The following is a 27,956-nucleotide window of genomic DNA, read 5'->3' on the forward strand; positions in this document are numbered from 1 at the left end:
AACTAAAAAGCATCAACATAGATTGCGAAACTCAAAAGGAGCATGCTGCTTTTTTCTTTCAACAAAAACACATTGTAAAAGCATACGAATAAATGTCTTTACCAATGAAAAGTCATTATATTACTTTTTGTATCCACTTCCCTTGGGCAGGTGACTGTTACTGAAGCCACCTGATTTATGATCCCATTCACACTCCCAGCCTTCGAGAACCCCTGTCTGTGCCCAAGTTTGTTTCACTGGACAATAAACATGTCACAGGATCACTGAGAACTGCTGGAACAATAAAGCCTGTATTCATCACTGTTTTGAAGATACAGAATTCTAAATTAAGGCAACAATAACCAAATAATTTTTAAGATATGAAACAGAGGAATATACATTTGAGAAATAGATGGATCAAAGAAAAACCAAGTATGTAACATGGTTTGTTTTAAAACAAAACAAAACGGTCCTGAAGTATTATGAACGTTACCTTTCTGTGGGCATAGGAACCGGTATCGTGCAGGACGGCCACTCTGAACGGAGGCCACCACGTGTGCAGCTCTTTCACCCACTGATGCATCACTGTCGTTGGACAGACAATGATGGATGGACCCAGCCCCTCAAACCTGCACCCAAAACATTCAAGAAGATACAACCGTGAAAGACAGCAGATTGAGGGGTCAACAGATCAAAAAAAGAGAGTACTTATTTCAAAAAAGAAAACTCTAACTATGGAAACATATTGATGTTTTCTGTAAAGAAAAAGCTATTGGGGTTTAAAAACCAGAATGCAAAATCTCTACCACCCCATTCAGCAGGTCTTAAGTGAAAACTCCAGGATATTAGAAGATAATATCTAAAATAAAGTAAAAGAAAACCAAACAAGAATTACTTATCAAAGATACTTTTTCTCTCCCCTTTGACTCCATATAAGTAAACGTTCTACGCAGTGTTATCTTAAGCAAAGTGAACATAATGGTATCTTAAATTTGCTTGGGGCTTTATGGCCCACAAAGAGTTGTTACCCATTGAGGTTCAACCAATCTTCACAGCCCTGGGAGGCTCAGGGGCTCTGAAGGTCAGCATGCCCGAGCAGATCTGGTCACCGAGTGGTGGTGCAACAACAGTCTCCCGAGTGCTGACACATGCTCTCCCAGCAAGCCAGGCCGCCCGTCCTCGGTGGGATGAGACACAGGGCATAACGGTGAGGCTGTATGCCAGAGAGCCCACACCGAGTGTGTAAGGAGCACTACTCTCAGGGCATGCGGCTCAGCAGCGCAAGACAAGAGCCTTCAAAATCCTCGCATGTGGGCCTGGCAACCCCATACAAAGATTTATGAACCGGGATGCCCACAGTAACATTATTTATATTGTGCAAAAAGTGGACACCGCCAAAATGCCCACAGGTAAGTGAGGAATCAAATAAACGATCCCCTATCTCTGACACATTGCCAGCTGGTGGGGAGGAGCACACCCCAGCTTCTCACAAGCTAGCTGTGTGGTCTTGGGCACATTATTTAATTCTCTGGACCTCCACTTCTCCTCTTAAAATGGGACTAATAACAGTGCCGATCCTGCAGGGTTATCATGAAGATTAAATCAGTCAATATCTGTAAAGGGCTTAGAATAGAGCCTGCCGTATAGAAAACCCTATAGAAGATGAAATAGCATATAACCATTAAATATTGGTTGTGAAGAATATTTAGTGACATGGAGAAATGCTCATAAGTTTAAAAAAACAAAATTGTTTCTAGATGCAGCTCCATCCCCACAGCCACACGTAGCTCAATAGAATGGCTGTGGCCACCATCCCCGACCCATTTCCTACCCTCTCCTTCCAGATGCCCATGGCTGTCTCACACTCATTCTCACTTTCCCCTACCTTTTCCACCCAAAAAGTATGCTGAGTATGTGAAGCTACAAGTACATAGATGACTCCACTGTACACACTTTCCTGTGCTATCTCATTAACTCCCACAGTTTCAGGGACTATCTTTATACCCATGATGTCCAAATCTGTCTCTAGCCCAGATCTACCTTCTTGTCTACTGGCTGTCATCTCCTCCTGGATGACCTCAAGGCACCACTAATCACTTTCCGCCACCTTGCGCTCCTGCTGTTTCCTAATCCAGTGAAGAGAATCGCCACCCTCTCTCCAGCTGCTTGAATCGGGAATCCAGGCCTCACCCTTGACCCCTCCTGGCCCCCATCATATCCAGTCTATACCTAGTCCGTGTCTCCTCCCTCCTACAACCCTCTCAAATATCCCCATCAATATGGCCGCTACTCCAGCACAGGCTGGTGTCTCTTCTCTTGGGATGACTGCAACTTCCAGCACTGTCATTTATTTTATTTTATTTTATTTTATTTTATTTTATTTTTGGAAAAACATGTTATTATTATTGCATAAATAACAGTAACAATGGCAGACACTACCACTTAGTGGGCACACTAGGTGTTATGCTCTATTCTAAGAGCTGTACAGCTATCAACTCTGCCATTTACAAGTGTTTTTTTTTTTATCATCATTTTATTGAGATATATTCACATACCACGCAGTCATACAAAACAAATCGTACTTTCGATTGTTTACAGTACCATTACATAGTTGTACATTCATCACCTAAATCAATCCCTGACACCTTCATTAGCACACACACAAAAATAACAAGAATAATAATTAGAGTGAAAAAGAGCAATTGAAGTAAAAAAGAACACTGGGTACCTTTGTCTGTTTGTTTCCTTCCCCTATTTTTCTACTCATCCATCCATAAACTAGACAAAGTGGAGTGTGGTCCTTATGGCTTTCCCAATCCCACTGTCACCCCTCATAAGCTACATTTTTATACAACTGTCTTCGAGATTCATGGGTTCTGGGTTGTAGTTTGATAGTTTCAGGTATCCACCACCAGCTACCCCAATTCTTTAGAACCTAAAAAGGGAGCACTGTCATTTAGAAAGAGGCCTGGCGGTCTCACGCCTCAGCCTAAAAGCCTCCAACAGTTCCCCACTGTTGAGGGGACAGTCACAAACTGTCCACGGGGACCTGGCCTCTGCTCGCCTCCCAGCCTCTCTCACATCCCCAACCCTAACACTTGCACCTACGGTTCGGAATCCTGTCAACCTGAACTTTTTTCAGATTCTAGAAGGTACACACTTCTCTCACCTCCTGCCCTTAGCCTTGCTCCTCCTCACCCTCTTACCCATGCTAATGCCTGCTCATGCTTCCCAGCCTCCAGAACGGTTCCCACTTTCTCTCCAGGGTGAGGGATGCTTCTTGGGCACCCATGCTCATCAGTCCCCTGCCCTAACCAGGTCACAACACTCACCACCCTTACTGTAAATAACTGCTTGTTTGTACCCGTCCTCAGCTCTAGGAGGGTCAGGGCAGTCTCTCCTTCAAACACTCTCAACACCTAAGCTGCGGCTGGTAATTACAAGGTGCCTGCATGCCTGAAAAACAATTTGTAATTCTACGGGATTTGGGCCAAGCCGTACTTAAGTGAGGCCTCCTCTGGTACCCGGCCCAAAGGACGGCAACAACATGCCCCTGGTGACCCTGATGTGAGGAAATGCCTCTGGCCACATCTAAATTCTCTCAGCTTCAGTCACTGCCTCTGACCCTTTGCTCGGTAAAAAGGGTTCAGACTACAAGAAGCCACAGACTACAGGCTAGCGCACTTCCTGTAGAAATCCTACGCTACGCTTTTCACCCAGGGGTACGGTATAAACTGAAGTGGTCCCGGAGAAGCTACCACCTTGAATTCCCTGCAGAGAACAGTGGCTCTGCCCTGCCCTCCTTCAAGAATACTCCTTTCCAAAAAGGACTAAGTGGACTAGCTTCTCTAGATCCTCCAAAGGGAATACAAGAGAGTTCTCTTTAATACACACTTAGCAGAGATTAAGAAACAACCAACCAAAGCCGACAAAAAAAATTTTAAAACACTCAAATAAGCATAAATACATACATATGCCTTTTCAGGTTATTCAGCATTTTTTTTTTATTTTTAAACATACCTTCTGCAAACTTCCACATTGATGATTCATACTTTGTCATGCGAGGCCAGTATTTTATTCTGACTAAACATTTCTTTAGCATTATTATGCCCATTAATTTCTGTCATTTTCACTCCACTTCAAGAACATGAGGATTTTTATTCTAAGCTGAATTCTAGGAGCAGGCCTAGATGCTTCTTGGACCACAAAAGTGGTAATAAAGTCCATTAGGAGTCATGAAAACGGAAGCACCCTTTTCCAACCCTCAATCCCAGAGAGATGAGCGTAAGAAATGGCTAAATGTACTCGAGTGATTAGCATCAATTACCAAACTGGCTACAGCTCCTTTCCTCTTTGACTATCATTGATTACCTAATGAATTTTGGACAAGCCAGTATCTCCACGGTCAGATATCTCAACTCACAGGATGGAAATCTACTATTCACGGCCGACAATTCACCAGGAATTACAAAGTTAAACATGAAACTTTGGAAGTCTATTAGCTTTGTCTGGCCACTTATTCTCAATTAGGAATTTACAGAGTGATATCAAAGACTTTAAAGCATTAACTGAAGTTTGAAAGGTAAATAATTCATTTCCTCTTCCCCATAAAAATTCAGGGGAATGACAAAGTGAAAGGAAGGCACTGTGTTTTGTCAGATCCAGGAACACAACCACCAGCCTGGACTTTCATCCAGCACACATGATATGCTTCTCCCTCTTTTTAAAACAAACACACATACAAACACTTAAAAATCTTATTTATCCATGAGACTTACTATCCCAGAGTCTTGGACCCTTTCAATATTCATGGACGTTCACATGGTAACAACACTAAGATCATCTCAAATTGGGACCCAAATATCCACAGCTTGCAAGAGTTCCCAGGAAATGTGCACAGCCAATGAAGCAATGCCACTTTACACAGAACCCCATTTGCCCTCAAGGGCTGCCTATTCTTCTCTGGGACATATGCATAGAGGAGAACTCCAAATTCATCTTTTTTCAGAGGAGGACGTGCTATAAGAACAGGATAAAATTTACCCTGGCCCATTTGAGGGGAGGGGTCCAAGCCCCTTGGCAACCCAACAGGATTGCGAAGCGGCCTGGTGGTTTAGTTGATACACGACCACCTTCTGGAAAGCCTTTCTACCAATACTATTTTAATAAAGATGGTCTGGGCTATACTCTAACATGCTACACTATTTCATTATGGAAAGGAGGATATGAGCATTGATAGTTAATTGATTACAGCTGCTACTCATTATTAGCCCTGACTTCACTCGAGAAGGATTGTCACTTCTCCAGAGAGCATGTTTTAATTTTTAGATCAAAACTACACTGCAGGGATGACTTCAGGGCTCCTAGGCCCAGAGTATTAGACGCCCACACAACTTTCATGATAATAGAAAGGGAAGGGAAGAGATGGGAAGCAAGAAAATCCCAGAAATCATTTACGGAAAGAAAGGCAATCCCAGAAAGCATCTGGGGTGGCTGGGGGCATTCTAGTTATCAAAGAAACCCACATAGAGTCGCAGAAACCAAGCCAAGGCTTATTCAGAATAGAGCAAGTGTTTTTTATAATGCTAAAATAATGACAGCCATAGATAAGAAAATGCTAAATGCCCATTTCAACTTGGACTTTTCCCTTGGTTTGGAATGTTTTCACATTTCTAGGCAAAATGTAACACAATTCTAATATTTGAAGAAAAAACCCTGCTTCAATACAACCTCCTTGTAAGTAACAACAACAACAAAACACTTGGTATTACAAATCCTCCAAAGGCTTTCCCCACTTCCTACATCTATATAAACGCAACTGGAGTTTCTAAAATATTCTAAAACTTCAAACACTAATCCTGGGAGGTGTTGATCTGCTAAACTAATGAAAGAATAAGGACTAAACACAAACCACTACCCCCGAAGAGTGAAGCCATGTTCTTTACTCAGTATTTACAGTGCGTCTTTGGCTCTCTCCTAAAAATTCCTCAACTGATGACCAGAAGTGTGGGACAGAGATTAGCTGTAGTTGCTGGCTCAATCCAGGCACATCAACACTAACTTAAAGGTGTCTCCAAATCATATCCAGCATGTGGCGGAAGCTTCCATGACACCACAGTCTGGAACATTTCTTGCTGTTCCTCATTAGAAAAACCTATTGAAACCCAAGGAGCTTTTGGATTAACTCAGCGCAAGATGAAATATCCCACATAATTTATGCAGTAACATTTTTACCAATACTGGTTTACGGAAAGCCAATTTACAGCTTAAACATGGAAATTCTCAGAATACTTTATTTCCAGATGAAGGATTTCGGTCCAACCATACTTAATTCGCAGAGATTAAGTGTTTGTGCTTTCGTAATACTAAAGCTTCAACAGTTTATTTAAATTTTTACAGAGAGCAAAGATTAAAATCTCAGCACAGTTTACTATTTTTTTCTGAACAGTCATTTCGGCTTTGGCCTGAGAATTTATATAAATTTCATAAAAGATTAGGAAGGAGAGTAAAAGCATACAGAACAGACTATTGTAGAGCAGTAACTTTATTTAAAAAAAGAGCTATCTACAAATGCTATCATACACACTGATTATAAAAGAAATCCAGGAGAACGCTTCCCCAAAGCTCTGACTTCCCCCCTGAAAAGACTGTACTTACTGTAAGCTCACCTGGTCTCCTGCCAGAACAAATATTTTAACGTAAAATTTAATAAATGGAACCGAAGGTATTATGTCTAATTTAAAATTCCATATTGTGTAAACTATTGATATTAACATAATTGAGTTTGTAAACAATCCATTTGTAGAAGCTAACCTTAGACATTGTATTGACCCAAAATATCTAGTGGGGCTCATCTGCAAAATGAAGCATCAGTGCCTGGAATTCATTAAAAGTGTTACATGTTTAATTTCTCCTGCCCTACAGCTCCATTGTCTCGTAAAAATTTTCCTTTGATGTCCCCCACTAAAAGAATTAAAGGAATATTGTAATTGAAATGTCATCAATAATTCACAAGACCCTCCTCCACAGCAATACATCTGATGAAATATTAATTGAGCGCCACAGACTGACAGTCTGCAGAGGAGCACTTGCCTGTAATTTGAACCACGAGTCCTGATCTTGCTGTAGCTCAGACCTGCCAAGAAGGCAATTATCTGGATGGTCTTGCCCAATCCCATCTCGTCTCCCAGAATCCCTCCTGCCTGCTGGCAGTGCAATTCCCACAGCCACCGAACACCTGTCTGCTGGTACCTACGACAACAAACACCAAGAAAGGGAAAATGGCAAATGGCGGATAATACAGATCATAACCGAAAGCACTCATGAATTAATCATTTGTCTAGGTTCTAGCACCAGTCATCGAAACTTGCCGGATGTGTGTTTTACATGAGTGCTATATTTATAAGGTCATACATTTTTGATCACCTAGGCATAAAATCACAAATTTTTCTTTACAGAACATTAACACATTTCTAATTAAACTGATAGATGGCATAATTAGGGACCATTTCATTTCTTTTTCAACATTAGAAATAGCTTGGTAAACAAGCATAAACTTACTATCTTTTATTCACCATCTTTCTGGGAAAAAATCCCAAATATTTTTAGTGTGTAGAGTTCCATTAATTTTTCCACAGAAAAGAGGCATTCACATTTATTTTTTTCAATCTGACTAGCATCAAAAAAGAAGGGCAAAGGACACCACAATCTACAGCATACAGTGTTGGAAAACCACTTGGTAATCATATTATCTTTTTACAGGAAAAATTAAATTAAATTTTAAGACCATAAACAATTCTGAATAACAGGGTTGCTCTCAAAATTAGTACGTAACAGATGATTCTGTAATATTACAAGCAGATGCAAAAAAGAATGGTTTAAAGACTTTACAATTCAAAAGGAAAGAGGTTTTTGAAAGGATAATTTGGAAAAGGTCTTTTTAATATTTTAAAGCAGAACTTGTTTTAGGATCTGTATCATAGACACAAAAAGAACAGAACCATTAAAATTTTAAATAAGGACTTATGGGTGGAAGAGAAATTACATATTCTACCCCCTCTAAAAAAAAATCAAACAATATAGAAGTTGGTACATTCCTTTCTCCATCAATGGTGTGCTTAGGAAATAAAAAGGAATAATGCAAAAAACATTTCTGAGAGAGGAAGAAAGATTGATCATGGGAATAACATGAAGCTTATATGCCACATACAAAATCTAAAGCAAAAAACACCTAAGAGAATGATATCAAAGATAAGATACCAAAAGCACAATTCATTTTTGCTTAACTATATGAGTGTACTGTGAACAGGTGATTGTATACCATGGATGATTGTATGGTATGTGAATATATTTCAATAAAACTGAATTAAAAAAAAAAAGCACAATTCATTTTAAAAAATATTAAACTGGATATCATCAAAATTAAAACCTATTTCTCTGAGACAGACAATAATAAAAGAAAGAAAATACCAAAACAAAAACAAAAAAGAAAAGACAATGAAAGCAAATGATTTTTTTTTTTAAGAACAGCAAGGTGAATAAGTTCCCCACATTAAAAGAAGTTCATTTTGTGGTTGCTACAGAGATTGTTTTACGGCTCAAATGCTTACCAATTGCTACCTGGTACATCCACTTAACATCTCATTTTGGACCTCAGGCTTTGTTGAACTGGTTTTATATGCTCTCCTCTCAGTAAATATGTGGGACTCCCCACTTCCCCAACCCGGTATTTTGGAGATCAATTCCTGAAGTCTGAACTTAGCTGTTGCAATTAGCATTGATCATATAAGGATAACTTAGAACGAGAATTTTGCTGCTCATTAAGTTTGCTAATTGTAATATATACATTGAGTATGTCCCTTGGAGAAAAGGATTAAAAATTAAAATAAAATACCGCCCAATATTTAAGGTTGTTTAATTTGGGAAGAAGGACAAGTACCATAAACATGTGGTATGCCATTGGAGAACTCAGGAGGCACTAGGCCAAGTGCTTTAGATTTAGCCTCACAACTCTGCACAGTGGAGATCACAAACCCATTTTATAGTCAAGGAAACAAAGGCTCAGAGCAGTTAAGTAACTTGCCAAAGGTCACACTGCCAGAAAAAAATGAAAGAGCCAGAATTCATATCTAGAACTGTCTGGTTCCAAAGTTCCACTTTGGAGATAATCTGGATGGACCAGTGGTTCTCAGCAGGGGGAATTTTGCTCCCCAAGGGACATTTTGCAAATGGGGAGTGCGACAGGCACCTAGTGGGTGGAGGCCAGAGATGCTGTTCAACAATGACCTTACAATGCATAGGACGGTCCCCACAACAAAGAATTAAACAGCCCAAAACGTCCGCTGTGCTGAGGAGGCTGATTTGTGAATCGGTTACACTGGAACACTCTCAGCTTTTGAAAACTATGTATTCCAAAAAGCTCTCCAAATGGTTCTGAGGTGCACTCAGCCTCCAGAGTCACTACACACTCGTCCATTGACCTCCTTCCACGGAGGCACAGAGCGAGTATGGGAACAGGTCCTGGGACGACACAGGGCCCACATCTCCCAGGGATCCTGCCATCCTTTGCCACTACACCCCTCTGACTCCCTCCAACATGGCCCAATACCTCTCTCTGTTTGTGGCCAATTACTGAATTAAAATGGGAAAAATCTGGAGAGGAGCTTTGAGAAATTATGAAAGAAATAAGAAACAGAACCAGGATAGTACCCCAGAGGGAGTTCAGGAGGGAGTGAGGACATCTGGATTCTGCGTGGCCCGGGGGTGGGGGGGGGAGTTTGGCAGTGTTTGCTTGTGTACAGATACAATCTCTGAGGACTTTCAAACAGCATATCATTATGTATAAGAGGATGATTAAGCCTAAAAAAATGACTTAAGAAAAAATATCTACTAGGTAGAGCTTCTAAAATCTCACTACTTCGTGGAAATCAACAAGTAGGGATACTGTACAAAGATGGCCCAGACTGGCTCACTCTTTTCCCCCAGGACAGATGAAGGCCCTCAGACTGCAGGTTAAGAAAATTCACTTGCCCATTAAAAATCTTCAGATGAACTGGTCAGCAGCCATGTATCACTGAGATCTAATGCTTGAGTTTCCTAATAATAAACCCTGTGAAACAGTTATACCGTTGAAACAAAAGCAGGGTTTAGACTCTCATTTTCCAAAGCTTTGAGAAGTAGACAGATTATTCTTTAGGAAAAGTTCAAGATTTTTACACACTACTCTGCCACAATAAAGACATATCCACGCTCTGCCACCGTTATGAGACTGAGCATCACAAAATCGGCACAGGTAGTTGGTATATCTTGGCATCATCACACTAACACAAGACTGCGTTTGCTTCTGTAGCTGAAAGTAAGGTCAAAAGATTGGAATCTGTCGTTCGCTTGCTTAATTATGCAGACAAATGCATCTGCTGGGCAAACTTTCAAAACAGAAGTTTAAAAGTTAAATATTATCCTGCAGAAAATACTGCTTAAATGGATAATTGTACCTTCTCACTCCCTTGTGTACAACTATATCCTGTTAATTTAATTCCACAGAGTGTGGTAAGTACAGTAAAAATACAACTACAGTTTAAAATTAGATTGGCCTGGCTAAAACTTAATCATCAAAGGGAAATGGAGATCCATCTATCCTATTAATTTTTATCATATGGCAAAAGAAAAGAAATAGTTGTTTTATCACAGTTATAAAATATTTAAAATCCTGTTTTTGTAGAGATGAAAACAATGAAATAGTTTCCAGGAATATGCAATTAAGCACAATTTTTTAAAAACCCACACTATGTATTTGTATTAACTACTACCGAGTTAATTATCAACATACTGAATCCCGTAAGTCTTAGTCAGCAGTTTGGTTCTATTAACTGTGAGTTTTCTTTGTTGAAAATTTGACATTTAACCAAAAACACTCAATCAATGACCCTTGAGGATATTTTTCAAATCACCTACTACACATGTAGAAGCATCCTATCCTTGCTGGATCAACTTAATCTATAATTTGGTATTCCTTTTGCTAATACAATACCAATACTATGTGGGCTGTTCCTTAATAAGCGATTGCTTTAGAAAAGATAAAAGAGTTGCCAATAAATTTTGTCTTTATTTACCTTTCCATAGTCAGTTTTCATTTAGGAGAAGCAATAATCAAAGAAGCCAGCTCTCAGGGCTTCACAATGATTTATCTGAAAAAAGAACTAGAGTGACTTAGATTTGAACTTCTAAGCAGTTCTTCTGCCTGGTTTTGGCAACCCCAACCAAGTCGCTTCACATCTTTAGGGCTCAACTTTCCTTTACGGTCCGTGGGATAAAATAAGTACTCCCCATTCTCCTTGCTCCCCAGCCAGAGAAAACAATTAAGACTGTAATACAAGCTCTTTGAGAAGAAATATAAAAAGCATGCTGTTTTTAAGCAGACAACTTGCACAAGTTTAGGGCATGGCTGACAGCTGAATATATGGAGGGGATTAAATTTAATCATCTTAAAGAAAGAAGTTTGCATCCTCTTTCCAACCACCAATTGATGATACAAAAGAGACAGAAAAGAAGCCCATTTAATGGTTTAACTTCCTATATGCATCTAAGCAGCTCTTCTAAAGCATCTTGTTAAGTAAATCCCAGGGGTGATAAGACTGAAAATGTTTCTCAGTATTTACATTCATCATCAGAGAACCTCAAGCCATATATACTACGAGCTTGTCATCTCTCAGGCAGCATCCGGTTATCAACAACACTCAGCCCCTTCACAAACGAAACTTAGTCAGTTTCAAACAGCTACATAATCCCGAAGGTGCTGGACTATCTCCTCTCTTTTGACATGAGAACACTATTAACATAAAATATTTAGATACACATTTGGTCAACTCAAAAGTATTATACTTGGGTACAACAGAAGACAATTAGAAAATAATCTGAAAGATGTTTAGGTCCATACAGAATAAAAAAGCCTCCCCAATACTGATCTGAATACTAAACTCTTCTTGTTAAGTTAATCTGAAGGAGAGGTTTGGTCCCTTAAAATTACTCCAGAACAACAACAAAAAAATCCAACATAGATGGCTTTTAAACATGTTGCTTTTAGTCTGCTTAAATAGATCCATATAGGTTCATCAGGTTATAAACACACCCAGTATGCACTTTAGTCAATTTATGATTATCTAATTTTAATGAAGAATATGTGACTAAAATTTCATTTGACAGTGTCTGTATTTGCAATAAATTGCCCCAAGTACGCTAAGGGCCCACAAGTAACCACTGATTAATTCCTAAAATATTAATCTGTACATAATGACTTGATGACGAAAGGACAGAACACATGGTACCTACTTAAAAAGCTTTCTGAACAGAAAACCCGGTATTTTAAAACCTTCATCAAATTCAGTGTCACTTTCCTCAGATTCGTCTTCAAGCTTTAGGTTCTTTTCTTTGTCCTTCAGTCTCAGTTTATCCCATTTCCTACCACAAAAATAAAAACTATGTTAACAATTATTTCGATTACAAGATAGGTTAAAATAGATAGCTCTAGATTAACATACTGGAAAAAAACAGGCAAATGAGAAAGGGTCTTTCAGGTTTCTGCTGCCATTATCAACCAAAACACTGCGATTTGAAGAAGGAAAACAATTTTCCTTTCCTTCTCTTCAATTCAATTCAATTCTTATTTGAATTATTACAGTTGCTCTAGAAATACTTCTATCAGCCCCCATTTCATTATCAAAACTACATGCTTCTTCTCTGGCATACCCTAAGGGAAAATTTCTCTGCTCATTCATAAGATACATGAATTTCCAGAAATGATTCAGTGAAAATTTCAATATAACTAAATATCTTCAAAATGGCAATACACTCTGTAACAAAAAATAGATTTTATTCATAGTTTACCATTTCTGTGCCAAAGATCTGATAGTCATAGCATGAGAGAACATAGTATCTTGGACATAAAGCAAAGTTTGGGTCAAAACTGCTATATCAGATTAACATATTGATTATTTAATTGGAGGGAGTCAACAAAAGAAAAGTACTGAGAATTATATTGCTTAGAAAAAATGTGTTCACTGAACAAAGTCGAAGTTACTAATTTAGTAATAGGATGCTCTTTGAACATAAAATAAGATAAACACACTTATATTTCAGAAGGGTGACCTATCTCTTTCTAACAGGAGAAATGCCATTTGTCTAAAGACCTGAAAGTCGCAACACGGGGAGGTTGTCAGGAAAGTGCAGCTACTTACCCAGACTGACTTTGCTTTCATGTAACTACAATGGAGACTGGTGTCCTGACGAATTAAAAAAAATAAAATAAAATAAAAAAATCACCGAAGTCGATAGCCTCACATTCTATTCACTTTCAAAATGAAAGGACGACTTTTTCCAGCAGGTGTGCAACTGACACTCTGAATTTCTGAAAATGATGGGAATGGAATAAAAGCACCAGGACAGATAAATGCCTTCCAAATATAAAGCTCAGAGAAAGGGAACGGGAGTAGCAACACATAAAGAAAGGCATCTATCTGCCACTGACCATGCTAGAATAATAGAGAACATCTGAGAGAAGGCAAAGGAGAAAAAGGAAGGATAGTTTTGCAGAAATAAACCACACACCCTGCCTGGGTAGAGCTGTATGGTTTTCTGGCGTCAATTACAGAACCAGCACAGGGGCAAAATGCAAGACGAACGCTGCCGAGGACTTCCCGGCAGAGCCTCTGACACATTCTTGCCCTGTTGAAAATTTCACGCCTTCAAGGTAACAGAGGGAAGGGCTCGCTGAGATTTAATTGTGACCAGTAAGGAAGAACTAGTTGGTGATGTGAAACTCCAACCGAGGGTAGTAAGAAAATGCATAAATAAGATTTTATTTATTTCCAGAGAAGAGCAGCAAATGAAAAAGCCAGTACATGGTCAAGTCTAAGGAAAGAGCGACCCTATAACCACAGGTTTATGATGTGAAACTCTTTCTATATAAAAAAAAATTAATGATTTTTTTGGCTTCTAAAAGCAATCTCTTCCTCTCTTATTTTCACTTCTTTTCCTTAAAAATGATCTCCAGGCAACTGATGAAATGAAGTCTCCAGGTTAACTGTAAGAGCATTTGTTATCTTCTGAGTTTCATGTTATCCACAAATTTCATTAAATGCAATGGTCTACAGCAGTAGTTCTCAATCGGTGGGGGGCATAGGGGAGGCGCTTTTGCATCCCCTACCCCTACCCCAGGGGACATCGGGCAATATCTGGAGATACTTTTGGTTGTCACAGCTGGGGAAAATGCTACTGGCATCTAGTGGGTAGAGGCCAGGGGTGCTAAACACAAGACGGTACCCCACAACAAAGAATTATCCAGCCCCCAACAACAATAGTGTCGAGGCTGAGAAATCCTGGTGTCCCTAACTGTGGGAACTTAGAGACCCAAGCGATGTATATACAGTTTCCTGATGTATATATCCTAGTTCCTGCTACTCTCTGGCTGAAATTCAGGTGGCAAGCAGGTTCAGATAACAAGCACCCCTTGGGATCCAAACTCCATCAGAACTCAAAACCAAACACATTTGCCTAACAAAGGGTACTTCTATGAAGCCAATTTGTGGAAACTCCGAAGGATGGCAAAAGCCATCACAGCCACTTAAAAAGACTTCATTTTGCAATTACTCAAGGATTATTTTCCAGGAAGAAAAATAAATATACCAGAAGAAGATATTGGCCCAAAAAGATCATTAAATATTTTACATGCAAGAGTATTGCATATTAAACTTCATTGACAGATGGTAGCTATTTCCTTAGACTTAGCCAGTACATCTTTGTGGCTGTTAAATTTCCCAACACATCACTCTGCATCAAAAGGGCTGCAGCTTCCTTCCTCCCCCTCCCTCCGAAAATATACAGGCATTGTGTCATCCACAGAACACAACACATAGGAAACCACATAAGCCACTACTGAAATGATTGCATTCAAGCGCCTTCCGCTCCTTAAAGAAAGATGAAAAGAACCAAACATTTATTTAGTTTGGCTACGGGATGACTAAAGGTGGTGGGGAAAAATCATTATTGCCTACAAGTATTTGAATTACTGTGAAGACAAATCGCCCCAGTAGTATCATATACACGTATTAAAGACAGAAAAAACCAGCGTTATAAAACCACATGCGTATGTGGCTCAGGCTAAAGAGAATCTTCTGTTATATATAAAGCAGTAATTCCTCATGCAGCTTGAAACCAAAACATCCCTGGTCATCTAACCAGTGCCCGCGAAGAAAGGGGCCACAGGAAGACAGCTGGTCAACAAAATCATGACTCAGCACATGAGGAAGACGGAGCTGGGCTCACCTGAGTGCCAGCCTGCAGCGTGCTCACCTGGCATGTCCTGGAATCAGGCTGAGTCATCTACCCGACCACCAGAAGGAAAGGGGGATCCCGCAGTATATACACAGTAAACGCCAGCCAACACGCCAAGTCTGGGCTCAGATGCCCCGAACCCAATCATGACCATTCATGAGCTCTCCAACCCTCAGTGAGCATCTCTTCAGCACCCCGCTCTCCTTGGCTGTGAAGTGGGGAGGACAAGAGCACCCACTTTACCGGGATTGGGGGGGCAATTAAATGAGGTGTAAAACACTCAGCATGGTGCGCAGGACACAGCACGAGTCTAATGAATCCATCCACTATCATTATGATCAAAGATGCCTCTGAAGTCCACACAGCAGCCCCACACCAGGCACCATAAGGACATCTGCTTCCAGGGGAAACGGAGGCAGGATCGTCAGCACACCACCACCCACTAGAACGGCCGGAGCAGACATGTTTGAACAGAAACTGGTATTTTATCAGATGGATCCTGATTAATTATTAATATGAACAATCCCATGGGAGTACAGGCAGGAGGCCTTCAGAAGGGGCCTGCTGAAATAGTGCAACTTAAAAGTTCTGTAACAAACTTGGGGAGAGTAAACTGGCACAAAAAGGAGGCTGGCCAGCTGTTATATGAGACGAACAGAAAACAGAGACAGAGTGATTTAAAAATGGCGGTGACCCGAGTCAAAGCTGAGATCCAGGAATCTGAAATCTTAAAAAATAGAATTGTCCCCCGAATGTCTCATTTCCATAATTTCAATAAACCAGATAAGGGGGGAAGAGGCAGTCAGTAGTACAACATTTACACTTTTAGAGAAGAAGTAACTTTATTACGCTCTCTACCTCTCGTTTTATAATCTCCACAAATGTAATAGTCACAGCTGCAGCCGCATAAAAGCAAGCGGGCCTGGTGTTCCCTGGCAGGCCTCCCCACGCTTCAGACCACTGCCACGCGCAGCCCACCTCGGCTCCACTGGCAGCCACTTAGAAGAGAACCCGGTAATAAACATAAACTTACCACTGCAATCAGATGCCGGCAGAGAAAGCACTCCCTGGCCTCCCCACAGGCTTGCAGGCGGTGGGGCCTCGGGCAGATTCTGCAAGCATCGTCTGTCAGGAGCACCTCGGACCCAGGGCCAGACTGCTAATGACACAGCGCTGCCTAATAAGTTGAACTGCACCAGGAGCACTGCTTCTTCCAGTTGCAACCTAGTGGGGCACCATATCCGTGGAACGCTAACACACTCCTGAGGGCCAGTTTCTGCCATTGCAAGTTCATTTATTTTGGAAGAACTTCCATGCATTTTGAGGCCATTAGAACCACATAAGTGGAAAAACGTGGCTGGCTGGCCCCCTCATCTTTGTGCATTTGTGTTTCCCATGCTGGCCCAGCCTCTCTCCCCCCAACACACACCCACACACCCTGGCAGTCACCACCCCCCCACGCCTTGGCTCAAGCAGCAACCCCCAAGGGAGCCTCCCCGAGCAGCCCAGAGCCAGGCCTCCTGTCCTCCCAGCTCCACGGCACCCTGGGCAGGCCCGGGGTCTCTACTCAAGTGCTCATCAAGAGTTAGCACAGTTTAAAACTTGTACCTGTCTCCTCCATTAGACTGGGAGACCCCTGAGGACAGGGTGCCTTCCTCATTTTTATAGCCTGAGAGAACACCTCATGGCAGACATGCAGCAGACGCTGCATGAATCGAGGAGCGAGATTCAGGACTGGGCTGGGGATGAGGAAGACATCCAGGACAGAAAAGCATGGCTGGAAAAGGCCAGAGTGGGCTGCCCAGACAGGGATCTGCGGACTTACTGTTCTGTATCATTTACAGTCCGCTCTCTGCTCCCGGCCCTGCTCCTCCTACCCTTCCGAAGGTGAGGCTCTACTCCCAGCTGCAGCCACAGGGTAAATGTGGTTCTGCGCCACAGCAAAGAATGCCCCCACCGCAAATGGCACTGCCAGTCACGTCTACCCCAAGTCAGAGAAATTCTTAATTTAGGCTTTTATAAAGGGGAAAAAAGGAGAAGAGGAAGCTCATTATTTTAATAAGAAGGTTTGTAAATTATTTTCAAGTCCTGAATTCAGCTCTTAGGGTTCCCCAGTGGATGCACTTTGGAAAGAGAATGGTTTCTGCAAACTGGCCAATGGAAAGAATAGGAGATCTGAGTTTGGTTCCAGTGACCAATTAGGAAAAAGGTGAAAAATTCAATTTCTTATGACAGGATTCTTCTTCTCATGACAGAAAAAAAAAAAAAGTTGTTTAACCAGCCCTAAACTATATTTACATGGCCAGACAAGAAATCATAGTTTTTATGTTCCCACTTTCACATGGTTTTTGATACATGTATGTAACAGTCACAGATGCAACCAAATAAAACCCAGTTTGTGCCCTTCACTGGCATGTCTTCTAAGGCCTACCATTTTCACTCCGATCAGACTCTCCCAGAGGCCACCTAGAAAAGTGCTCAGTAATAAACACAACTTAAAATACCCATTGGGAAGTAAAAACCCGTTACAGCTGGAAGGCTGCATTACAGGCCTATAACTGCTAAGGGGAGGTTCGAACTTCAGAAAAGTCATTTAGCAGTGCTGCATGTTTCCTTGACCATTACTGAGCCAAATAATAGATTCTTATGAGGATTAAATGAGATTATATACGTACAATACACTTTGGAAACTGTTATACTACATTAGCATCATATATGCTCCTACAATTATTGGCAGAAGTTTATGTAAAAAACACAAAATGAGAAATTTCAGTTAATTGCATAAAGGTGAATAAAAAATAACAAGGGTCAAACACCTCTGGCAACCTTGGGCAGGCCTGGGTGAGGTTCAGCCCAAACCGAGACGGCCACTCTACTACTCTCCTCCTGCCACGGTCATCATGGCCCATCCTGGGCGTGATGTCCCATGCAACAGGACAGCAAGGGGTCTGGAAATCAAGCCAAATGAAGAACAACAGAAGGATCTGGAACATCTATCTTACAATAGAGAGAAGGACCGAAGTGGGACCGAGACCAACAACCCAGGAGCAGGTTATAAAGTTTAATACCCCCTGGGTAGATGACCAGTGCCCCCTAGTGTGTTCAAGGGAGAAATGGCTTTTTATTTCTCCTCAAACAACTGCTAACACTGTTCTTCCAATCATATAGACATTTTATCACGAAGGAGGCATCAATTGTATAAATAAGAAATGTATGAAAGCTAAGAAAAATGTGACAACAAAAAAATAAGTGTATTGAAGCTAAGGATCTGGCTATGCATATTAATATAATTGCTAAACTGCCTTTCACTTTGGAAAGAGGTCACTCTCATAAAATATCCATGTTTAGGAACATGATTCTCGCTGACCCTCTTTTTCAAGCTTCTACTGGGATCTCTGTACTAACTGTTTTGGCTGGTGGGCAGGTGAGGACCAAGAGCACCGAATATTTACCAAGTGTTTGACGTAAGCCAAGCATCTGACATGAATTACCTTTTGTAATCCTCATCTCACTCTTTGAAGAAGGTGCTACTAGGATTCCCATTTTACAGATGAGGAGAAGAGTAAATAAACTGCACAAGTTTGCATAGCTACTAAGCAAGACCCTGGCAATGTGAGCTCACGTCCCGGGTTTCTTAACCCCCACGCTACCCACCACCTTCTTAAGTTTCCTTAACACACACATGCATATATATATATATACATGTACGTGTGTGTGTGTATGCGTGTGTTAGAGTCAGAAAATAAACACAAAGTAATAACAAAAATGGCTGAGTTTCTCAGGCTTGCTGGGTGCCAGGCACTGCTTTCAATATACTGCATGAGTTAACCCATTTAATCTTTACAACCCTACGAGGTGGATGCTATGATTATTCTCTTTTTTTTACAGTTAAGGAAACGTAGGTGGAGAGAGGCCAAGCTCCCCACCCAAGATCAGTAGTCAGTGGTGGAGTCAGGCTTCAAACACAGGTAACCCAGATATATAACACTGCCTCTCAGAAAGTATTTTTCAAACTCCCCGAAACCACCGCTTTTCTCAGAGTGCCAGCCAGAGTCAAAAATCACCTCAATTACAGTCACATAATGAAAACAATTGTACCAGAGCAAACCAAATTCTAAAACTTCAATTCAAATTTTGTGTCCAAAAATATCACTGCAAAAATTTAAAGAAGGAAAAGATTACCTTAGTTTTTGTACAATAAAATGATTCCGTCTCTACCTCAATACAGTATGGGGCAAGTCAAAACTTTCTAGACTCTTGCAAATTTTTCCAAGTAACAGTAAAATCAGTTTCAAAGTTCTTTTGACTATAGATAACCTGCGCTGAACAAATAAGATGCACTTAATACCAGACCAATCAACGCACACAACTGCTTATAACAAACCACACAGAAAGCAAAATATATATATTAGTGGGAATCAGGAAACATCAGCAGCCTAAGAGCATATGTTCACAAAACGAACATGTTCTCTCCAAAATGTCCAGGAAGCCACATACTGAACTCCTTGGAATGCAACAATAACCTCTGTGCTCTGTCTCTATTTTTATGTTGCAAGGGTCACTAACCCTGGAGCAGTTTAAATCTGTACTGGCTGCACAGGCAAAAAGCTGTATGTCATACAATTAAGTCATCCTGAATATAAGGGTAAAATTTAAGTCTTGGGATCATTTTCTACTTATTGCAATACCCATGAAAAAAATTCTACAACAGCAGCACAATGAGTACAATTTGATTTTTTAAAAAATACATTCAGGCACCAAGCTGGGTATTTAATATAGTTTGCATTTCAGTAGCGCAATAGGTTTTCTATTTCAGACAGCTAAGAATCCCTTACAGATTAGTCTAATTTGCTAAATTGAGATACTCCGTGTTTTAGTTTTCTTATCTGCCTTTTTATGGTCTATCTGGGTGGACTTAATTGGCACATACTAGCAGATGAAATACCCTCAGTTAGGAGCCCAGGCCTCACAGAGTAAATTAAGACGGATGCAGACAATTATGCACTGGAGCTGAGGAAGGAAAGGTGTGAGCTGAGCAGGAAGCAGAATTAGTCTTCATTTGTGTCTCTGCTTTGTCATTTAAAGAAGCCAACGTGCTCTCTAAGAAAACATCCTTAAGGGAGTAACTATAGATTCCTAGAAGGGGGAAAAACCAACAAACAAACATAGGTTTATTTTTTTTTTTTTTTTTTTTTTTTTTTTTTTGTCTGTGGAGCTATTTTTTAAAATTTATTTTAAAATTATTTTTAATGCATTTTTTATTGTGAACTTTAACATATATACATAACAGGTATAACTTTCAATGTACGATTTAACAATTAGAGAGCAAATGTCAAAGAAGGTCATGGGTCACAGTTCCACAACTTCTTCAGCTATTTCCATTAATGTAAAATATAACATACGTACAGAAAGGTGTTAACTTTCAATGTACAGCTCAACAAGCAGTTATATAGGTAATTTCAAAAACTGTTATGTGTTACAGTTCCACAGTTTCGGTTCCTTCCTTATTATGAAATATAGGGTATATACAGAAAGTTGAAGACTTTCAAAGCACAATTCAATGAGTAGCTATAGAGCAAATTTCAAAGAATGTTATAGGTTACAGTTCCATCATGTCATTTACCACCTTCCAGCTATTCCAACACCCCAGCATCTAAAAAACATTTATATATTTATATAAAATTTCAATATTCATAGACCTTTGTTAAATCTTGTTTTTTGCTACCCCTTCCTCTCAATCACTTTTCTCCATCTTCAGGGGTGCCTAGGCAGTGACCACCCTAACTTTTTCATATTGAAAGGGGGTGTCGACAGTATGGGAAGGGGGCTGCATCTGATTGTTATCCTTAAAAAGGCTATTGCCTCTGGGTTTTAGGACTTGTCTGGCATGAGAACACTCTGGTGGATTTAAGTTTCTGAGAGAAAAAACTTAGTCTTTTATAGAATCTCGGGGATTCAGGTATTTGGGGACTACTTTTGGTAAGGGCATGGGATACTGTGGCCATTTGGGATGTCTAACTGGAGCTTGCATAAGAGAAACCTCCAGGATAGCCTCTTGACTCTATTTGGGATCTCTCAGCCACTTGTAGTCTGTGGAGCTATTTTGTCTAAAATGTGTTTGTGTATATGGTGATCTCATTCAGCATATGTGACTTAATTAGAAAACTTAGTGTTCTGCCAGGATTCGTCAGTGCTTATTTCCAAGAGACCTCTCTGATGGGTGACAGCCACCCTGGCCCTCAGCACAATGGGCTGGTAATATATTATATATTTTCCCCCTAAATTTCTCAATTTCATTCTTGGCTCAAATCAGTCTTTCAAAACGCTTAGGTGAGAGTTTGTCCCCAGTGATTATCAGTTTCTCCCCTATTCACTAGGTCCCCAATGCCTTGTGCATTTAGTATTTAATTTTACCACCTCTATAGTAAAGAGCATTTGTATATGGAAATCTTCTCAGCTTCTTTCTAATAAAGGCCAAAGCAAATACTGACTGGGAATTTTCATATATGGAAAAAGAAAAAAAAACAAAAAGGGAGAGAAAGCAGCTATGATGTATTGGGAAAAATGTATTGGCCCTGGTACCTGGATGGGGAGTGAGTCTGTGTTATGTGTGTGATGGACGGTGGAAATGAAGGAAAAAAACAAGCATCACTTTTTGTACCTGCCTTTCCTTCCATTATGCAGTCTCTTCAGGTGACCAAGAGTCTCAAGTTCTGGATTTGTGTCCCAGCTCTACCACTTTTTAAACCACAGCCTTTCTCACTGATTAAAAAGTCAGGGTAATATATACTTCTGACTCTTTGTGAGGAACGAATGGGAAAAAGCAGTAAAGTGTTTTATATACAGGAAAGCAACATACAAAAGTAATGTATTATTGTAGAGCATGCCTTTTGTGTTTTAAACTCATATAATGCAAAAGTTGATAAATGGGAAAGTTCCCTGTGGCCTAGAAGAGTTCAGAGAAGCTTTAGAATTGAGATTGGATCTTTAAGGCCTTCTCTTGAACTGACCAGGAGTGGGGAAGGGTAACATTCCAGGAAAGGAGTACAGCATTAGCAAAGGTGTGTACGGCAGGGATGAATACAGGGCTTTGGCATCAGTAGCACTGCCAGGGCTAGTTGGCAGGACAGGAGGAGGTTTAGGGGATAGTTAAGTGGTGGCAGCAGAGAGAGGAAAAGAACAGAGTGATGAGACTCTGCTTATGAAAAATGAACAGAATTTGGTGACTGGTTTAATAGTGATAACTAAAGAACAGGAAGGAAAGATACCTCAAAGAGTCTGAGTCCAGAATGTGAGAGTACAAGCTGGGGCAGTGTGGAGTGGGGCATCACTGACAGAAATGGGTGAGTTAATAGGGGGCACCAAAGAGGACGATAATAAATTTGATTATAGACTAGCTGAGTTCTACTGGATTTAAGCTGATTTGGCAAGATAGCATTTTCCCCTCACAATGTAAAATTTAAGTCACTCTGTGACAGTTCAGTTATATTAGGAACAGGAGAAAGATCTAACACCAACATTATAAGACGCTTAGAATACTACCAAGAGGACCTGTTCTTGCATCCATGAGGAGACCAACTGGATGCTGGTCTCTACTCTTGACCATTTATCACTACTAAACTTGGGAGAGACTTCCTAACTTGTACCTTGATAAAAACAAATTCTTTCTTTCTTTTGCTTTATTTCAGTGGCTAAGGGGAGGGTAGCCTCTCTTTAAGGACAGGATTATGATGTATGATGAACTCACTCACTCAAAAAGTGAGCCTAAGGCAATCCAGACAAGGCTGGTACAGGTTTAGTTTCTTCTCAGATTTTCCTATTCTATTATTTGAAGAACTTTCAGACAGCACTAAGTATATAAACAATATTTGGAAGTTCCACTATTTGGTAGATGAGAACTTTAAAATACCTTATGCTTATCCATTCAAGTTTGTTCTTGGCCTAGTAGATATGATGCAATGGGGTATAGATTTATATGGTGATAGAGCCTATATTCTAAGTCCCTGAAACTCTTTGAGTGGGCTTTCCTCATCTGTAAAACAAGAGGCATGGCCTAGATGACCATGGTCTGGCCACTGTGCAGGAAGTCTAGTTTTGGGGCTTAAGTGTGGATTCAAATTACAACCTCCACCACTAGATGTCACTGTTGCTCATGAACTAGATATAGGTAGGTACCCTTGTTTTTTCCTAGGGACCGCAGGGTCCAATGTAAAAAACAACAAAAAAAAACTCTTTATTTTAATGAATGCAACAAACCCTTACTGAACACATATATAAGGCAGGCACTAATGCCAGGTGCTTTGGATGAAAAAGACCTTCATACCTTTAAACAGACTAGTTCAAAGAGAGACACATGGAAACAATCACACACTAGTGCTCCTGTAACATCCAACATTAAGTCAAGGATCTAACTCTCAATAAAATATGTGCATACCATTAAACCACTCACCTTAAGGTAGACCACTGCTTCTTTGGTGAGACCTCCTCTGACCCCATCCCTGAGTTGGGTTCGCCAACAGACGTTCCTGTTGCATACTGTACCTAATATTCATCATGCTTTGCAGCCTTTCCTATTAAGACTATAAGCTCTAAGGGTGGGGCCCATGTTTTTCCTGTGTTGCTGCATTCCCAGTGCTAGTAATAGTGGTAACAGCAACTTTTTCTTTTCTGCCTGGGACAGTACTGGTTTGCACCAGGCACTTTTTTTTAAAAGTTAAAATTTCTGAAATTTATGCTCTATATCCATCAAGCAACAACTGTTTCCCCCTTCCCTATCTCCTGGTAATCTGTAATCTACTTTCTATGAATGTGCTACTTCTAGATATTTCATATAAATGAAATCATATGTATATGTCCTTAAGTGTCTTGCTTATTTCACTCAGTGTAACTTGTCAGGTGCTATGGTAAGTCCTTTACATTCACCCAACAACCTTAGGTCACTAATATTGTCCCCATTTTACAGATGAGGAAACCAGGGCTCCTCAGCTAGTATGTGGCAGAGCCATGAACCGAGATCTTATCCACATGAGCCACTTTTCAGAACTTCCATAATCTGATGCCAGCCTACCCATCCAACCTAATTTACAGGTTAAGTAACTTGCCCAGGCAAGCAATTCCATTCATTTTCTCTTGAGTGCTCATTACCATCCCGGCACTTCAATTGTCTTCTTTCCTCCTTATTCTCTGCTATTTGTCTAGATCGCTGGCTGTCAAATTAATATTCAGTTGGTTTAACAAAATCAATAGTATAGTCCTTTATTAGAGTGACCATTAAAAAAAATTGTTCCCAAATTTGTTCTTCTAAAGGCTTATCCTTCATTAAACAACTGTTAGGACTGCCTGTAGGCATCTTGTATAACATCTATTCAAAGCTGAGAAGAGTTCCTAGTACTATATTCTCAAAGCACTTTCACATAGAGTCATAGAATGATCTATCAGCTAGAGAAGACCACAGAAATCTTCTAGTCAAATCTCTCATTTCAGATAGGAAAAGACTGAGGAAACCGTTATGTGGTCCAGGTTATAGTCACTGGTGAGCAAGGACCATGCTCCAAAATCTTGTCTAATTTTATTATTTATGACAACTGCTGCCACTCCGCCATTAATTTCACAAAGGCCAACATTTTAAGTGTCTGTCACCTATTGGCATCTACAAATAGGCATCTACAATAGGTATGTACTCTACTTACCAACATCTCTGTATTTTCTAGACAAAATGCTTCCAAAGAGTTGATTGTTGTCCTTTTTTAAAGGACAATTCCAATCAATCAAACCAGAACAAAAATGCATAACCATGCACTCAGTTCTAAAGCCAATATAGTATAATAGATAAGAATACAGGCTCTATGCTAAACTGCCCAGGTTCCAGTCCCAACTTATCACCTTCTCTGGCATCATTACCTTGGGCAAGTTACTTAACCTGTTCTTGTCTCTATGTCATCTATGAAACGAGGACAATTGTCCCTACCTCTTAGGGTTGTAAGGAGCCCTAAATGACATTATACATGAACAGTGTGCAAGGCACATAGTCTAAGTGTTCAAAAGATGTTAGCCAAAATGAATATTCCTATTTGATAGCTATTCTTTAACAATGATTCCTACCAAAGGTACAAAATGTTACATCTCTTTCCTGGAACTTAATTTTTGTGCTATTTTGAGGAATGACTTATTTTTCCTTTTGGTAATATTGAAATAAATATAAGGCATTTGATGGGTTTACTCACTTTAATAACAATATGTTTACCATGTTATCACCATGGAATGTAAAGTCAGACAAGAGAATTTCACAAGTGCAACAAAGCATTCTATAGTATGTCACGTTTGTGTATAATGCCTGGTCAAGCCAACTTGCTCGTAAATACAAAACACCGGTAATATATTTTGTTTAACATTTTTGAATCTTACAGAACTAAACTAGAATCCATAATTAAGTTATCCTCATGTTTATTTATAAATACGATTCTACAACAAATACTACTTGTAAGCAGCTGTTACCAGGTTTTTAGGTTTAGCTTAAACACATACACACACACACACACACATTTTCAGTTGTAGGAGGCATTACAATGTTATAGTCCATGCACTTTTCTGAGTTCTTTGAGACTAAACCAGCCCTATACACCAAGACACTAGACAAGTTTAGAAGGTGGGCAGAAAAAAATTGATTGGGGTAAATAGCACATAACAACCAGACAATGTGATATTCTGCAGCAACTCGAAGTACTTCAGGGTACTTTTTAGAACTAATTTCATCATGAGACTTTAAGAATGTGGACATTTTACCATTATCAAGAGAATTTGGATGACATGTTTCTTTTGTGCTAACTTGACTTCCCTGAATGACCTAGTTAGTAAACTTGTCACCAATAATTTGGTCACCAGGCAAATCAAGCCCGAAAGAAAGGAAGCCAATATTCAAAATACCATGTTGTTATCTGAACCTACTCAAATGTTTTATTTTCAGCATATATGTGTAACCTTAATTTGAGGTGTTTAAATAAAACAAATACCATCAACACCAAGATAGCACGACAGCACCTCTTCTTCTAAAGTTTAGGTTTTGCCCAGTATTCCCGATACAAGGAATAGCCCATACCAAGAGTCATTGCTCCCACAACAAATCCTTGGGCTGCCACACGCATGTGAATCAGGTGAACGGACATTTTAGTATTTCCCCTGCTCTTCAATTTGTATAATCCATATGCAACAATTGCTGCAAAACCTGCCATCCCAATCGGGACAAATGGTGCCTCTTTAGCTTTTCGGATAAGTTTAGATCCCTGATCTTCATCATATGAAGACAGAGAAACATCTGTATCGGTTGACATGACTGGTTGAAGAATCTTCCACTACCGAAGACACGTCTTGAGCTTCCACTGACGTCTGCCCATAGGTTTATTTTTTAAGAAAGAAATTAACTTTCTGAAACTGATAAGAACAAGCTTTGAATCATTAAATTTAGGTTTCCGGATAAAATCTAGGTTTAAACTTTAACTAAGTTCAGATTTTCAGCGATCCAGTTATTTAGGCTTAAAAAACAAAAAGAAAAGGACAAGCAAATCAAGCTCTACACTGAGATTTGGCCTGAAAGTCCTGAATTCTGAGGGCAACAAAGGCTCCGATGAGAGATGGACAAAAGTGCAATCCCAGCACAAATGGACCAGGAGCCAGCTCCAGGCAGAGGGAAGAGACAAGAAAACAGAGACAGACCAAGCAGCAGTTCTAGAGGCCCTGGCCTTTGGCCTTGTGGAGGGTGAGGAAGGGGACCCCAAAAGCCCTGCAGTTGGTCCCCATCAAGTGAAGGAGAAACCTGTCCCTGCAGCAGACCAAGCTAATGGGCCTCATTCCCACTGACCCCAACCACCTTCAGGTCCCTGCCCGTCTCGAGGCTCCTCTGCTCCGTCTCGAGGCTCCTCTGCTCCCGGCTAAGAGATGGGAGGAAAGTGACCTCATCTTTCCACATTCAGGTCCCTTTCCCCCAGGAGGCCGTGAGGATTAAGCCAACTAATCCCTATAGAATGCAGCACCACCACACAGATGCTCCTAATAACATCAGCTACAAGCTACGTGCTATGTGTTACGTGTTACACGACCCCACTGACAGTGCCCCTGCTGGGGCCACCAAGGCCTCCTCCATGTTTCTGGGGTCGCCAGCCTCTCCTCAACATCTCCCCACATGGTGGGACCCCTCCCAGCACCTGAAAAGGCCTCCGCTACCCCCCTCCTCAGGACCAGGCATGGATTCAACCAGACCCTGCTAAGCAGGAGGCACCTCACCCCTGAGCACAGAAGCCCTGGAGCTGAAGACAAAGAATATCATAGCTCCAGACAGTTAAGACTAACAAACCATTAGATGATATTCTGCAATGGAGTCTGTATCAATGCCTTTTATATGAAATTTATTCATGCAAAATAAAAAAAAAAATCAGGCAGAAAAAAAGAAAAAGTTTTAGGATCAAAATATATATAAAAATTACAATAAAAAAGTTAAAAAAGAATTAAAAAAAGGCAGCCACAGCCGGCATCATGATCACAGATTTAGGATAGACAAGACCATGAGGCAAATTCTATCCTACACACACACCAGGCTTGAGGCTTCCGGGCTCCCTAGCAATCTCCCCAAATGCTCACCCAACCCCCAGATCCCTGGC

At 40.4% G+C, this 27,956-nt stretch overlaps 2 protein-coding genes across 3 annotated transcripts in view; both read right to left on the reverse strand.

Annotated features, from left to right (window-relative positions):
- ERCC6 (ERCC excision repair 6, chromatin remodeling factor) overlaps nt 1-27,956 on the reverse strand; it is an 84,051-nt gene that overhangs the window by 33,890 nt on the left and 22,205 nt on the right. For both annotated transcript variants that reach the window (XM_037804055.1, XM_037804057.1), the window contains exons 6-8: nt 12,307-12,435; nt 7,072-7,230; nt 473-608 (exon numbers count right to left, since the gene is read on the reverse strand). In XM_037804055.1, coding sequence (XP_037659983.1) covers nt 473-608; nt 7,072-7,230; nt 12,307-12,435 — 424 coding nt within the window. The remainder of the gene's footprint in view (nt 1-472; nt 609-7,071; nt 7,231-12,306; nt 12,436-27,956) is intronic.
- Nucleotides 25,512-27,644, reverse strand: LOC119510038 (HIG1 domain family member 1A, mitochondrial). The gene has a single exon (XM_037804058.1). It carries the CDS (start codon nt 26,631-26,633, stop codon nt 26,352-26,354), a length of 282 nt encoding a protein of 93 aa, XP_037659986.1. The 5' UTR covers nt 26,634-27,644; the 3' UTR covers nt 25,512-26,351.

The sequence above is a fragment of the Choloepus didactylus genome, chromosome 15, assembly GCF_015220235.1.
Source record: "Choloepus didactylus isolate mChoDid1 chromosome 15, mChoDid1.pri, whole genome shotgun sequence".
Classification (NCBI taxonomy): domain Eukaryota; kingdom Metazoa; phylum Chordata; class Mammalia; order Pilosa; family Megalonychidae; genus Choloepus; species Choloepus didactylus.